Source organism: Mesoplodon densirostris, chromosome 2 (genome assembly GCF_025265405.1).
Source record: "Mesoplodon densirostris isolate mMesDen1 chromosome 2, mMesDen1 primary haplotype, whole genome shotgun sequence".
Classification (NCBI taxonomy): domain Eukaryota; kingdom Metazoa; phylum Chordata; class Mammalia; order Artiodactyla; family Ziphiidae; genus Mesoplodon; species Mesoplodon densirostris.
In genome coordinates, this window is record NC_082662.1 from 83,927,575 (window position 1) to 83,941,595 (window position 14,021).

At 41.9% G+C, this 14,021-nt stretch overlaps 1 protein-coding gene across 1 annotated transcript in view; it reads right to left on the minus strand.

The window, feature by feature from the left end:
- DIPK1A (divergent protein kinase domain 1A) overlaps nt 1-13,490 on the minus strand; it is a 132,163-nt gene extending 118,673 nt beyond the window's left edge. The window contains exon 1 of the mRNA XM_060090128.1: nt 13,365-13,490. Within this exon, the coding sequence (XP_059946111.1) occupies nt 13,365-13,418 (54 nt within the window). The 5' untranslated portion in view covers nt 13,419-13,490. The remainder of the gene's footprint in view (nt 1-13,364) is intronic.
- Between the last annotated feature and the right edge of the window lie 531 nt (nt 13,491-14,021).

Below are 14,021 nucleotides of genomic sequence, written 5' to 3' on the forward strand. Positions count from 1 at the left end.
GTGTGGAAAAAAGGGAACACTCTTGCACTGCTGGTGGGAATGTGAATTGGTACAGCCACTATGGAGAACGGTATGGAGGTTCCTTAAAAAAGTACAAATAGAACTACCATATGACCCAGCAATCCCACTACTGGGCATATACCCTGAGAAAACCATAATTCAAAAAGAGACATGTACCAAAATGTTCATAGCAGCCCTATTTACAGTAGCCTGGAGATGGAAACAACCTAAGTGTCCATCATCGGATGAATGGGTAAAGAAGATGTGGCACATATATACAATGGAATATTACTCAGCCATAAAAAGAAACGAAATTGAGCTATTTGTAATGAGGTGGATGGACCTAGAGTCTGTCATACAGAGTGAGGTAAGTCAGAAAGAGAAAGCCAAATACTGTATGCTGACACATATATATGGAATTTAAGAAAAAAAATGTCATGAAGAACCTAGGGGTAAACAGGAATAAAGACACAGACCTACTAGAGAATGGACTTGAGGATATGGGGAGGGGGAAGGGTAAGCTGTGACAAAGTGAAAGAGCGGCATGGACATATATACACTACCAAACGTAAGGTAGCTAGCTAGTGGGAAGCAGCCGCGTAGCACGGGGAGATCAGCTCGGTGCTTTGTGACCGCCTGGAGGGGTGGGATAGGGAGGGTGGGAGGGAGACGCAAAAGGGAGGGGATATGGGAACATATGTATATGTATAACTGATTTAATAAAAAAAAATAAGTATCTTTAAAAAAAAAAACAAAAACAGAACATGTTCAATGTCCCTTCTTAAAAAGGGGGGGAGTAGACAGACTGACAAAAGTGGATGAAATGAGATAGAGGTGTCATTATCTGAAGTTACTAAGTTAAGCAACAGAAGAAGTAAAATTTAAAACAAACACTGGAAGAGAATGAGATGACCGTAGTGTAAGCAAGCTAAGTACTCCTTAAAAGTAGAAAGTCAATAGATACATCTAAAGTTGATAAATCAAGAAACAGAGGTAAAAGTCTATTATTTAGAGCAGCAGCCCCAAATCATTTTTTATTGTACAATCCTCTCAGGGAAAATATTTTAGAGCACAAATCCCTAACATTTGTATATTTACTTATTTATACTCAATATAAAATCATGATTATATTAACTTATTATTTGTATACTGTGACACACAGTAATAGAAATTAAAAGTATCTAAGAATAATTTTGAATAGATTTTTATTGTGGGGGGGATGCTTGTTATAGTAAACCGAAAACAAAAAATCATCAGCTATTCGGACAAAAATATTTTAAGATATAAAAAGTATATGAGAATAAATACAATTTCAAATAATTTCTTCCAGTACCCAAATTCAGTATGATATGCACCTCCCAGGGTGTGTGCAGTTCCCTTTAGACACACAGCTCTAGAAGTCAGCGGTTTAGCCACCGGGAAATCCAATAAGATAAGTGATTCAAAGAGGCTACCTTTTGGGAGCAAAGCTGGGGGTAAGGAGAAGTGGAAGGGGAGACTTATGATTTGCATCATAAGCTCACCTATACTATTTTACTTATTGTATATACATTTTCTTTCATATAAGTAATTAGTTAATCTGATCAACTCCATAAAACTCTATGTCTGGATTCAGTCATTCAACAAACATTTATTGAACATCTGCTTTGGGCTAGGCACAGGGGATAAAGAGAGGAAATTGACATCCTGGCTGTCAGGGAGACCACAGTCTGGGGCTCAGAAGAGAGATATGAAAATCACTGATGACAATTCAATATCATAAGTGCTGTAAGAGAAGTGTGTGTCAGATATCATGTACCTACAGGGTGGGGCACAAAAGAGGTACACTAATACCATGTGGGATGTTAGGGAGGAATTGCTGAAAGGTCACTTCCTCTCTGAGTTGAAACCTAAAGGACAAGTAGAAAACTGAGAATAAACCAGGTAAAGAGGGATGCAGGGAAATGGGGGAAGGGCATTCTAGGGCAAAGAGGAAATGGTGGGGTAGACAGGTTGACATGTGAGAGAGAAGCACAGTGTGTTGGGAAACTGGAAGGTTTTCAGAATTGCTAGAGCAAACAGTGCATGAGATGGTAGAGGCAGGAATGAAACAGCAAGATAGGAAGGGACCAGAAACAAAGAGCCATGCTCAGAACTCTGCTTAGTCTACTGAAGGCAATGGTAAGCCATTGAAGGATTTCACTGGTAGGGAGGGAGATTAGATCAGACTGGCATTTTGGGAAAGACTGCTCTGGAAGTAATGTGGAAGGTGGATCTGAAAGGGGTAAATGAGGAAGGGCCTTCTGGAGGCTATTACAATGTGGGCCTAATGAGACAAAAGGAGAGAATCACGGTACCAGCAGGAGACAAACGGCCAACAGGTACATGAAAAGGTGATCACTATCACTAATCATCAGAGAAATGCAAATCAAAATCACAATGAGCTATCACTTCACACCTGTTAGAATGGCTATATCAAAAAGACAAGAGACAACTATGTTGGCCAGGATGTGGAGAAAAGGGAACCCTTGTGCACTACTGGTAGGAATTTAAGTTGGTTCAGCCACTATGAAAACAGTATGGAGATTCTGCAAAGAATAAAAAATAGAACTACCATATGATCCAGCATTCCTACTTCTGGGTATATAACCAAAGGAAATGAAAATAGGATCTCAAAGAGATAGCTGCATTCCCATGGTCACTGCAGCATTATTCACAATAGCCAAGACATGGAAACAACCTAAGAGTCCAAAGTGTCCACTGGAAGATGAATGGATAAAGAAAATGTGGCATATACATACACCATAGAATACTACTCAGCCATGAGGAAGGAGGAAATACTACCACTTGCAACAGAATAGATGGACCTTGAAGGCATTATGCTAAGTTAAATAAGCCAGACAGAAAGAAAAATATTACATGGTGTATCAGTTATATGCAGAATCTAAAAATTTTCTAGAAAGTCGAAGTCTTAGAGTAGAAAAATGGCTACCAGAGGCTGGGAGGTGGGGAAAATAGGGAAAGGCCAATAAAAGGCCAGTAAAACCTTACAGCTGCACAATGAATAAGGTCTGAGGATCTAATGTAAAACATGGTGACTATAGTTGATAACACTGTGGGGTTTTTTTTAAAGATGATGCAATCAAAAGTTATTTAGGAGATGCACTAGTGGAATTGCTGAGGGATTAAACATGAGGGTAAGGAAACAGGGAGAGTCTAGAAGGACTTAGGTATATTTATCTCTTGAGTAACTGGAGAGTATCACTAACTGAAATAGGGAAAGAAGCAATTTGGGGGCAGGACTTTAGCTTTGGACATGTTGAATACGAAGTGCTATCTAGAGGTAGATACCAAATAAGCAACTAGATGCAAATCTGAAGTTCCGGGTGGGGAGGTTTGGGCTGGTGATACAGAGTTGAGACCCATTAGTATTTGGGTTGTAGTGTAAGCCATGTGAAGAGATGCAATTACCCAAGGAGACTACAAAGTGAGAAGTAGAGAAGCTTGGAGTCCTGAGGAAAGCAGGGGGCAAAGGAAGATGAGATTGAAAGGAAAGTGTGGGGCCTCCCTGGTGGCGCAAGTGGTTAAGAGTCCGCCTGCCGATGCAGGGGATACGGGTTCGTGCCCCGGTCTGGGAGGATCCCATATGCCGCGGAGCGGCTGGGCCCGTGAGCCATGGCCGCTGGGCCTGCGCATCCGGAGCCTGTGCTCCGCAACGGGAGAGGCCACAACAGTGAGAGGCCCACATACCGCAAAAAGAAAAAAAAAAAAAAAAAAGAAAGGAAAGTGTGGAATAAAGGATAGAATAAGAATAAAGGAAGGTCAGAGGGACAAAGAAGTAGTGAGTGAGCAAAGAAGAGTAGCTGAAATGACAGAACATGTGATCCTGACTAAATAGGGAAAAGAGGGAAGCCAGAGGAGGTTGGCAGATTGGAAGAAATGGGGGTGGCGAGAGCCTCAATTATAATGACAATTATGAGGATGATATGATGGTGCTGGTGGTAACAGTAAAGAGTGAGAACGTGAAAGAGACAGCAGTGTGTGCTTAGCGTGAGCTATTGGAGTTCAATATCTCAGAGTCATTACAGAATATTTTTGAATATATGTAAAAATATATGTACTGTACTATATCATTTTGCACATCCTGAGTACTATGCTCAGGATAAAGGACAAGACCAGGGTAATAAACAGGCTCTGCCTTCACTGGATATGAATTTAGTTCTACTGGATCAGGTGTGACTGAAAAATCTTACAAGCTGGCACATTAAAACAAAACCAAGCATTGTCTTCTTTAAGGGGTAAAGAACAACAATGTTAGTTAATTACAGTAATAAACAGAAAGAAATAGGTTACATTTTAAAGAACCTTTTCTTAGAGTTCATAAAGTGATACTTTTCCACTTTTACTTCAGTTGGTACAACGATACAAAAGATTTAAGAATAGTATCTATTGTAAAAACAAGTATCACCACATGTGGTTGTTCAGCAGCTATTTATTTGTATTTTCCTTCCTTTAATAAGTATGCAAGATTCCTCTCATAGTAACTGCTGGAATCATAAATACAATAATAACTCTCTTATAAAATCTCTTCTTTGGCAATATCTTAAAAACCTAATAGTAATGAGGGGAAAACCAAAATATTTTAGGAAATGATTGATTTTGTTAAATTGTCAGAATTTTCAGTTGTATTCTTTCTGGGGTAGACAGAATTCTAAAGCTGTCTCTCAACATTCCCACTCCCCGGTTATTTAATCAAACACTAATCTAGATGCTGCTGTGAAGAGACTTATAATAGAGATATTATCTTGGATTATGCAGGTGGACCCAATGTAATCATATGAACCCTTAAAAGCAGAAGAGGAAGGGGTCAGAGAGATGAGGCAGAGAAAGGTAGTAAAAGGCGGAGGCAGAAGAGGAAGTCAGAGACACTGGAAACATTTGAAGGACTCCACCCACTGTTACTGGCTTTGAAGATGGAGAAAAGAAGCCATGAACCCAGAAATGGAGGCAGCCTCTAGAAGCTGAGAACAACCCCCAGCCAACAGCCAGCAAGGAAATGGAGCCTTCAGTCCTACTACAGCATGGAACTGAATTCTGAAAACAATCTGAAAGAGCCTGGAAATCAATTCATTCCCAGAGCTCCAGAAAGAAACTCAACCCTACTGATGCCTTGATTTTCAACCTTGTGAAACCTGGAGCAGAGAACCAGCTGGGCCATACCGTCCTAGGACTTCTAACCTTCAGAAGTATGAGATATGGGTACAAATAAATGTGTGTTTTCTTAAGCTGCTAAATCTATGGCAATTTGTTATAGGACCACTGGGAAACTAACAATGCTTTCTTTAATCACTGACTTCAGGGCTTCCCTGGTGGCACAGTGGTTAAGAATCTGCCTGCCAATGCAGGGGACACGGGTTTGAGCCTGGTCTGGGAAGATCCCACATGCTGCGGAGCAACTAAGCCCGTGCGCCACAACTACTGAGCCTGTGCTCTAGAGCCCACGAGCCACAACTACTGAAGCCCACGCGCCTAGAGCCCATGCTCTGCAACAAGAGAAGCCACCGCAATCAGAAGCCCGCACACCGCAACGAAGAGTAGCCCACTCACCACAACTAGAGAAAGCCCGTGCACAGCAACAAAGACCCAACTCAGCCAAAAATAAATAAATAAAATAAACAATAATAAAATTAAAAAAAAATACTGCATGATTCTACTTACATGAGTTATCTAAAGAAGTCAAACACATGGAAACAGAAAGTATAATAGAATGTGGCCACCAGGCTGGTGAGGAGGGGAAAATGAGGAGTTGTTGTGCAATGGGTACAGAGTTTCAGTTCTGCAAGATGAAAAAGTTCTACAGATCTGTTGCCAAAAACGTGCATATATTAACAGTCCTGTACTGTACACCTAAAAAGATAATTATTTAATTTCATTAAATAGTCATCAAAAAAAATCCCTTACTGGGCCTCCCTGGTGGCGCAAGTGGTTGAGAGTCCGCCTGCCGATGCAGGGGATACGGGTTCGTGCCCCGGTCTGGGAGGATCCCATATGCCGCGGAGCGGCTGGGCCCGTGAGCCATGGCCGCTGAGCCTGCGCGTCCGGAGCCTGTGCTCCGCGGCGGGGGAGGCCACAACAGTGAGAGGCCCGCGTACCGCAAAAAAAAAAAAAAAAAAAAAAAAAAAAAAAAAAAAAAATCCCTTACTATTTCTAAAGAAAAATTCTTCCACTAATATTTTGGGTTTTTAAAACATGTTCATTTTACAGTATCCTGGTTTTTCTAAACTCATATACTTTCTAGATTAAAGGGTTTTAAAGGAAAATTATTCACAAAATATTTGAATGTCTAGAAATAGATATGTTAAGAATGTGAGACATTTATCTTTTCAATCAATGTAAAAAGATGATATTTAACAGAATAGTATAGTATTGTTTTTCAAAGTAACTTTAAAAAATGAAAACATTAAGATGAAACCCTCTAAAAAAAGAAAGCTTCTATAAAGAATACAAAACAACATTAAGATGAAAAACTGAGGCACTGGGAAGATGACAATGAAGAAAGCTTTTTACTATATGCTACAGCCTGAAAGTGTGTGAAGATGAAATCTGCCTGAGAATTCACCATTTCTTTTGAGTTTCTAACAGGGGTAGAAAAGCAACTTACGGTAATATCAAAAGGCTGCATTATAATTCTATGCTTGAATTTAAGACATTATGGGATACAGATGCTCCCTGTGTATTCACAAGTCTCAGAAAGCTAATCATCATTCTGGAGATTTAGTTTCAGGCAAAGGCAAAAGTGTAGCTCTGAACAGCAGGTATAATAAACCTATATTATTAAACCATGCTACCTATAGTCCTTCTCCCTTTGGAGAACAGGAAACAACTACATGCTCTTACTATCCTTAGATTTAGAATAATCCTGTGAGCTGAAAATGAGCAAAAAGCCATATTAGTCTTACTACCATATTTGTCAACATTGTCACTATTACCAGCTAATCTGTATCAGTAACCCTATCGGGCACTAAACCTGCAAAATATCCACATGAACTCATAAAGAACCAAACTATCTACAGTAGTCATATTTGAAGACTAGTACTAATGTAAGTCAAAGAGCCAGGCAAGTATCAGAAATGTTAAACAAGTGCCAACACCCTGATTAGATAATGCCATCTATCCATCCATTCATGACAGCCCTACTGAACACATATTGAAAGTGTTAGTCATTTTTAAGAGGATGCCTTAAGAAATCTAAAACTTTTGCAATTTAAAGGACTTGAAAAACCTTCAGAAGTACCCAAGTATCTCAGACTTCAAATTCCATTAGAGTTGCACCAGCTTTTTGTATGTAACAGGGCATGCAGGCAGAATAACTGGAATGGAAAATGTGTCTAAGTATAGAGAATTAGCTTAAATTGTCTTAACTTTCATTCTTCCAGGACTTAATGATAGTGAGAGGAAGAAGGTATTAAAAAGTAAAACCAATAAATTATAGGGCTTCTGTGTTATCAGTCCCACTCAGACTGAGTAAACGCCAAACAAAGTGGATCCTAATTTGTAGAAAACATGATGCTAAAAACAGACAAATGCAGGTGTCATTCTGGGTCACCATGCAGGCCACAAGGAGTATCATCACAATGGTGTGTGGAAGAAAAACACTGCCTAAAAATCGTCCAAACTGGTTAACACACCTACAGATTCTGTTCTCATTGGCAGGATTCTACTCCTTTCAATGTGCCACAACATTTAGCTAGTCCAGGAAGTACTATTTCCCAGGTAAGTTTTCAACAAAATATCTAGGAAGGACAGAACCGCAAGTTAGTGTGCTCTGAGAATACTGCCTGGCCATGAGCTGCTTGTTGCTCAGGTAAATGCTTGTGGGTTATCACAATCCCTCCTGGCTCACACAGAGGCCACAAAGGCAAACAGTGTGCCTGCTTGAAGTACTCCCTGCACCAAAAAGCTGGCATTGGTGGAATCTACAACAAGAGGCAGAAAGAAGGACCACATGAATGGGATAAACTCAGTTTCTTTTCTTTTTTTTTTTTTACAGCTTTATTGAGATATAATTCACAACCGTACAGTTTATTCATTTAAATTATACAATTCAATGGTTCTTAGTGTATTCACAGAGTTGCGCAAAGCATCAATTTTAGAACACTTCCATTACCACAAAAAGAAACCTCATATCCATTTCCCCCCAACCCTCCCAGCCCTAGGCAACAACTAATCTACTTTCTGTCTTTATAGATATGCCTTTTCTGGACACTTCATATAAATGGAACCATAGAATATGTGATCTTTCGTGAGTGGCTTCTTTCATACAGTGTTTTCAAGGTTCATCCATATTATAGCACGTATCAATTCTTCATTCTTCTTTATTGTTGAATAATATTCTACTACATGGACACACCACATCAGTTCTTTTCTTCACAAGAAGTAGAATCTCTTTTGCTATATAAACAAAACTATAAAAAGTACTTAGGTCCCCACATTAGTACATAAATGCCTATTTAAGCCATATTATAGCTGAAAACTTATAATTGCATAATACTACGGTTTCTAGAAACATTATCAATCATCACAGTAATATCTGGATTAAAGAAATATTGAGAACGAAGCTCCTTTATAATTAAGTCAATTGCTTAAAATTTTTTCCCTGTAAATTGCAGTAGGAAGAGGAACTTGCAAGCCCTAAGACCCGAACACCTCAGGACAAAACTACTTTTTGACTCCACCCACTTGAAGATGAACAGCAAAATGGCAAGTATACAAAGCTGGTGTCTGCAACTTCCCTGTCTTCTTGCTGGGCCCTTCATCTCTTCCCCCTATCTTTGACATTCAATACTCTTCACCCCTCCTCCTAGCTCCAAAGAAAACAAGACCTTTTATATCTGTTGACTAATTACAGCCTCACTTTAAATTAAAATATTACATTTACATGAAAATGTTAATTAAACCAGACATGTTCTAAGACATTCTCCCAAAACCTGAAATGAGAATTAGTTTCCCTGCAAAGAACTTCCAGTAGGAACAAGTTGGTAAGCGGAGAGTTTTTTGTTTTGTTTTTAACCAAGAGACCCTCTCAAATCATAGTAAACCCACCCCATGGCAAATTGAATTTAGTCAGTCCTCTCAGGGTAATGCATATCTAGGAGGAGAGTGAGAGAAAATAAGGAACTGTTATTAATTTTGTTAGGCGTGATAATGGTATTATGTCTAAAGGTATCCTTATCTGTTAGAAATTCATACTAAGGTATTTGGATGATGTGATACCTGAAATTTGCTTCAAAATACTTTAGTTGGAAAGAGGACATGGGGGAGGGGAGATGAAACAAAATACTGATAATTGTCGAGGGTAAGCGATAAGGTACATGAGAGTTCATCATTCTTTTCTGCTTTATGTATGTATAAAAATTTCCATAGTAAAATACTTTTAAAAAGAGAGAAACTGTTCTGTTCCTCTCAGGCAGTCTTTCGTTCCTTCACTTTTCCTTCATAACACTTACTGTTGTCACTATGTATTTCTTTTTTTAAGTTAATTTTTTTAAACTTATTTATTTATTTATTTTTGGCTGTGTTGGATCTTCGTTGCTGCACGTGGGCTTTCTCTAGTTGCAGTGAGCGGGGGCTACTCTTTGTTGAGGTGCGCAGGCTTCTCATTGCGGTGGCTTCTCTTGTGGAGCACGGGCTCTAGGCGTGCGGGCTTCAGTAGTTTGGCACACGGGCTCACTAGTTGTGGTTTGCAGGCTCTAGAGCGCCGGCTCAGTAGTTGTGGCGCACAGGCTTAGTTGCTCTGCAGCATGTGGGATCTTCCCGGACCAGGGCTCGAACCCGTGTCCCCAGCATTGGCCGGCAGATTCTCAACCACTGCGCCACCAGGGAAGCCCTAAATTAATTTTTTAAATTAATTTTTTATTGGCGTCTAGTTGCTTTACAATGTTGTCTTAGCTTCTACTGCACAGCAAAATGAACCAGCCATACATACACATATATCCCCTCCCTTTTGGATTTCTCTCCCATTTAGGACACCACAGTGCATTAAGTAGAGTTCCCTGTGCTATACAGTATGTTCTGCTCAGTTGTCTATTTTATACATAGTATCAATAGTGCATATATGTCATCCCTGTCTCCCAATTCCTCCCACCCCACCCCTTTCCCCCTTGGTATCCAGACATTTGTTATCTACGTCTGTGTCTCTATTTCTGCTTTGCAAATAAGGTCATCTATACCATTTTCCTAGATTCCACATATATGTGTTAAAATACGATATTTATTTTTCTGTTTCTGACTTACTTCACTTTGTATGACACTCTCTAGGCCCAGCCACGTCGCTACAAATGACCCAATTTCGTTCCTTTTTATGGCTGAGTAATATTCCACTGTATATATGTACCACATCTTCTTTATCCATTCCTCTGTTGATGGGCGTTTAGGTTGTTTCCGTGTCCTGGCTATTGTAAATAGTGCTGCAATGAACACTGGGGTGCATGTGTCTTTTTGAATTATGGTTTTCTCTGGGTATATGCCCAGTAGTGGAATTTCTGGGTCATATGGTAGTTTTATTTTTAGTTTTTTAAGGAACTTTCATACTGTTCTCCATAGTGGCTGTATCAATTTACATTCCCACCAACACTGAAAGTGTGTTCCCTTTTCTCCATACCCCCTCCAGCATTTATTGTTTGTGGATTTTTTGATGACAGCTATTCTGACCGGTGTGAGGTGATACCTCATGTCACTATATATTTCTAAGATTTTATTAATGTTTGTCTCCCTGACTAGACTTTAAGCTGCATGAGAACCACAAAGGTGTTCTGTTTAGCTCCTTTAGAATCCCTACCACCTCACAGAGTTTCTGGCATGTGAGAAGCATCCAACAAATATTTATTAAGTAAATAATGGAGTCAATAAAATTAAGTCATATCATGCCCCCAGATAAATAAATACTCAATAAATAAAAAGGGGGATGGGAGAAAGCCAGGGACCTTTGGTTGAAGGAATTTAACATATTTACCTATATGTATTTACTATTTAAGTTCATATGCTTTTCTATTAAAAAATGTAGTAAAGGTGTCACAAAATAGATTTAACTTCCTCTAGCTAATCCTCACTACATTCATGTGATTACTCAGCTAAGAACTACACTCTCCACTTCATGATAGAGAAACTATGGAACTGAAAAGTTGTGAAATTTTTTCAAGGGCATAATGAACCAGATGCACAAATGAACAAAACTCAGCTCTGTCCTTATGCCTCATGCCTCATGCTGTTCCCAAAGGAACATGATTTTATTCTCAAGAAAAAGAAAACAATAAAAATATAAAAATAAGAGCACTGTATAAGTTAATTCAACTTTCAGTGGCTGAGAAACTGAATAGCTAGCTGTATAACAGTCTTAGATGAAAATATTTTATTTTGACTTCACCTAAAACAATTTCAAGGTTGAAGCACCTAATGGCAGAGGAAGTATTAAAAACATAAGGTGAGGCATTTAGGCAATAGAGAACAGAAGAAGGCATGACACGAGTAATTTGAAGGCCTTTTTTAAAAAGCTGGTTAAATTGAAACAGTATGGTGAGGGACAACTAACGAAAATTCATAAAGAAATTCATAAAGAGAATAAATACTAATACCAAGACAATGTTTAAAACACCAGCGTACCCGGTTCCCAAGTTTTAAATTTATTTATCTCAAATATAATACTATAATCAATAAAGATTTCTACTTAATCATTATTTTATATAAAAACAGCCTACTAAAATACCACTATGCCCCCAAATGCTTTTGAAATGCTTAAAACCTGAGTTTACCTTCATTTGGTAATAGATAATGATGTACACATTCAGGAAGGCAGAAATACCAAATGTTTCCCATTAACAGATGCATTACTATTTGTAAAACTAATCTTAACTCAGCCAATCTGAAAGCTCTTGTACTATGGTGCCAAAAAACAGTCACAACCACACCTGTGGAGAACAGTGAGAACCAAATGAGTCAAAGTCTAAGTCTGCCACGAAATCGAAAAAATAAATAAATAAATAGCTACACAGTTTTAGTTAAGAAAAAACATTTAAAATATCTCAATAAACTTATTTTGAGTATAGAGTCTGGAAAGATTTTTTTTTCCTCTTACATAAAGGGTTACAAAGAGGTATCTGGCCTGGGTTGAATTCTAGACTGGGTTGCTCTACTGTCACTCAAGGCACAGTTACTACTGGTGGAGCTGCTACAAAGACTCAGAACGTTCCGTTTTACTCCTATACTCTTCGTATCATGGGCTGTCAATCATGCTTCCAACTTGCAGTACCTCACTCATTTCAGAGTAATGATTCACACATGCAATTTCCAAACAAAAATGTAAGATTTACTTGCCCCATAACGCTTTCTTCTCAACTTTTAAAATAATTGATAAAAGCACCAGCTGAGCATGAATTCCCATTCTAAAATAATCTATCAATAGCTTTAAGCCTTTTAAGGTAAGCGGTAAAGGAATACTGTCCTCTGAATGCAGACAACACTGCAGACCCACGCGAGGCATTGATTTGTAGTTGTTTTTCCACTGGGGTGATGGATTTGCGCTCAGCTACTCACGGTGTCTACTAGGTCCCCCTGGTGACCAACAGTACATGAAGACAGTAGTAGGGTTCGAAGACACAGACTGGCAGCGGAACAGAGGGTGGAACGGGAAATCATGAAAAATTAACACGCCAACAGTACACATGACATGACTGAAAATTACGTTTGCATTGTTGGGGTATCTGAGATCGGCCAAGACACTGTCCCCTTCCTTTTAAAACGCAAACATCCATCCGCCTCGCTTGGGCTTCGGAGCCCTACCTCCCATTTAAATCACGGGTGTGACGGAGAGACCAAACCAAGAGGTTCAGCCCGAGGCACATGCCGCTTCTCCAGGGTTTGGGGAAAACACTGACGTGACAAATTACCATAATTTTCTAAAATATGGAGGAATGACACACCACCTTTCCTACCACCTACTGAAGACTCAGGATAGAGTCGAGAACAGCCGCCCTCAGGGGCCCACCACAGAGGGGGGAGGAGAGCACCGGACCAGGGAGAAGACGGCGGCACGTCCCGAGCCCAGACTGCGGAGCCCCGAACGCGAGGGGCGTAGGGTCTCACCCGGGTCACGTCCCGGGGCACTCGGGATGCGAGGGGCGCGAGGGCGAGCCCGGGCCGGCCGACATGCTGGGGGCGGCGGGACAGCGGCTGGGGCTGCGGCGCCCGGGCGGCGGGGGAGGGCGCGCCGCCAGGTGCCGGACGGCAGGGGGCAGCGGGGTTCGGGCGGGCGCCGGACCCAGGGAGGGAGGAGGGAGGCGGGCGAGTCCCGCGCAGAGAGAGGGCGCGCGGCGGGCTCACCGCCGGCCTACCTGGAGGTAACAGGGTTTCCTTAGCCAGGCCCCCGGACAGAGACTCCTCGCCATGGTAATCACACATCGCCCCGCCGCGCCGCAGTCAGAGGCGGACCCGAGCGCTGGCGACCCGGCTCCCCGCCTTCCCCCGCCCCCAGCTCGGCCGGGCCCGCCCACTCCTCCGCCCCCGCGGCGGCGCGCGCCGCGCTTCCCCCGGCCCTGCTGCGGTGACTGCAGCCGGCGGCCCGAGGCCCGGCCTCCTGCTCTGCTCGCCGGGCTGCCGCGGCTGTCAGAGCCGCCGCCGTCTCCGGCATAAAGGGGAGTCGCGCTTCGCCTCGGCCGACACAAATCCAACTGCGCCTCGCGCTTAAAGGGGAGGCGTGCGGAGGAGGGGTGGGGCGCCGCGGAAGCGGGGGTGTCGCACGCTCGGCGCCGGGAGGGACTGGTCGGGCGGGTGAGGGCTTGCGCCCCGCGGACGGGAGAACCCAGCGCTCAGACGGCGCCAACCTAAGTGCCTACTGCCAGCTTCCCGCTCCCAGCGCTGCGCGTCCCGCCACCCCGCCCGGAGGGTCTGACGCTCCCTTTGGACTCTGCTCCTTCAGGCCGGACGTGTCTGGGCGGGTTGCGTGGAAATTCAAGGGAAGCTTGGGGCTCCTTCCCGGGGGACCGGCTTTT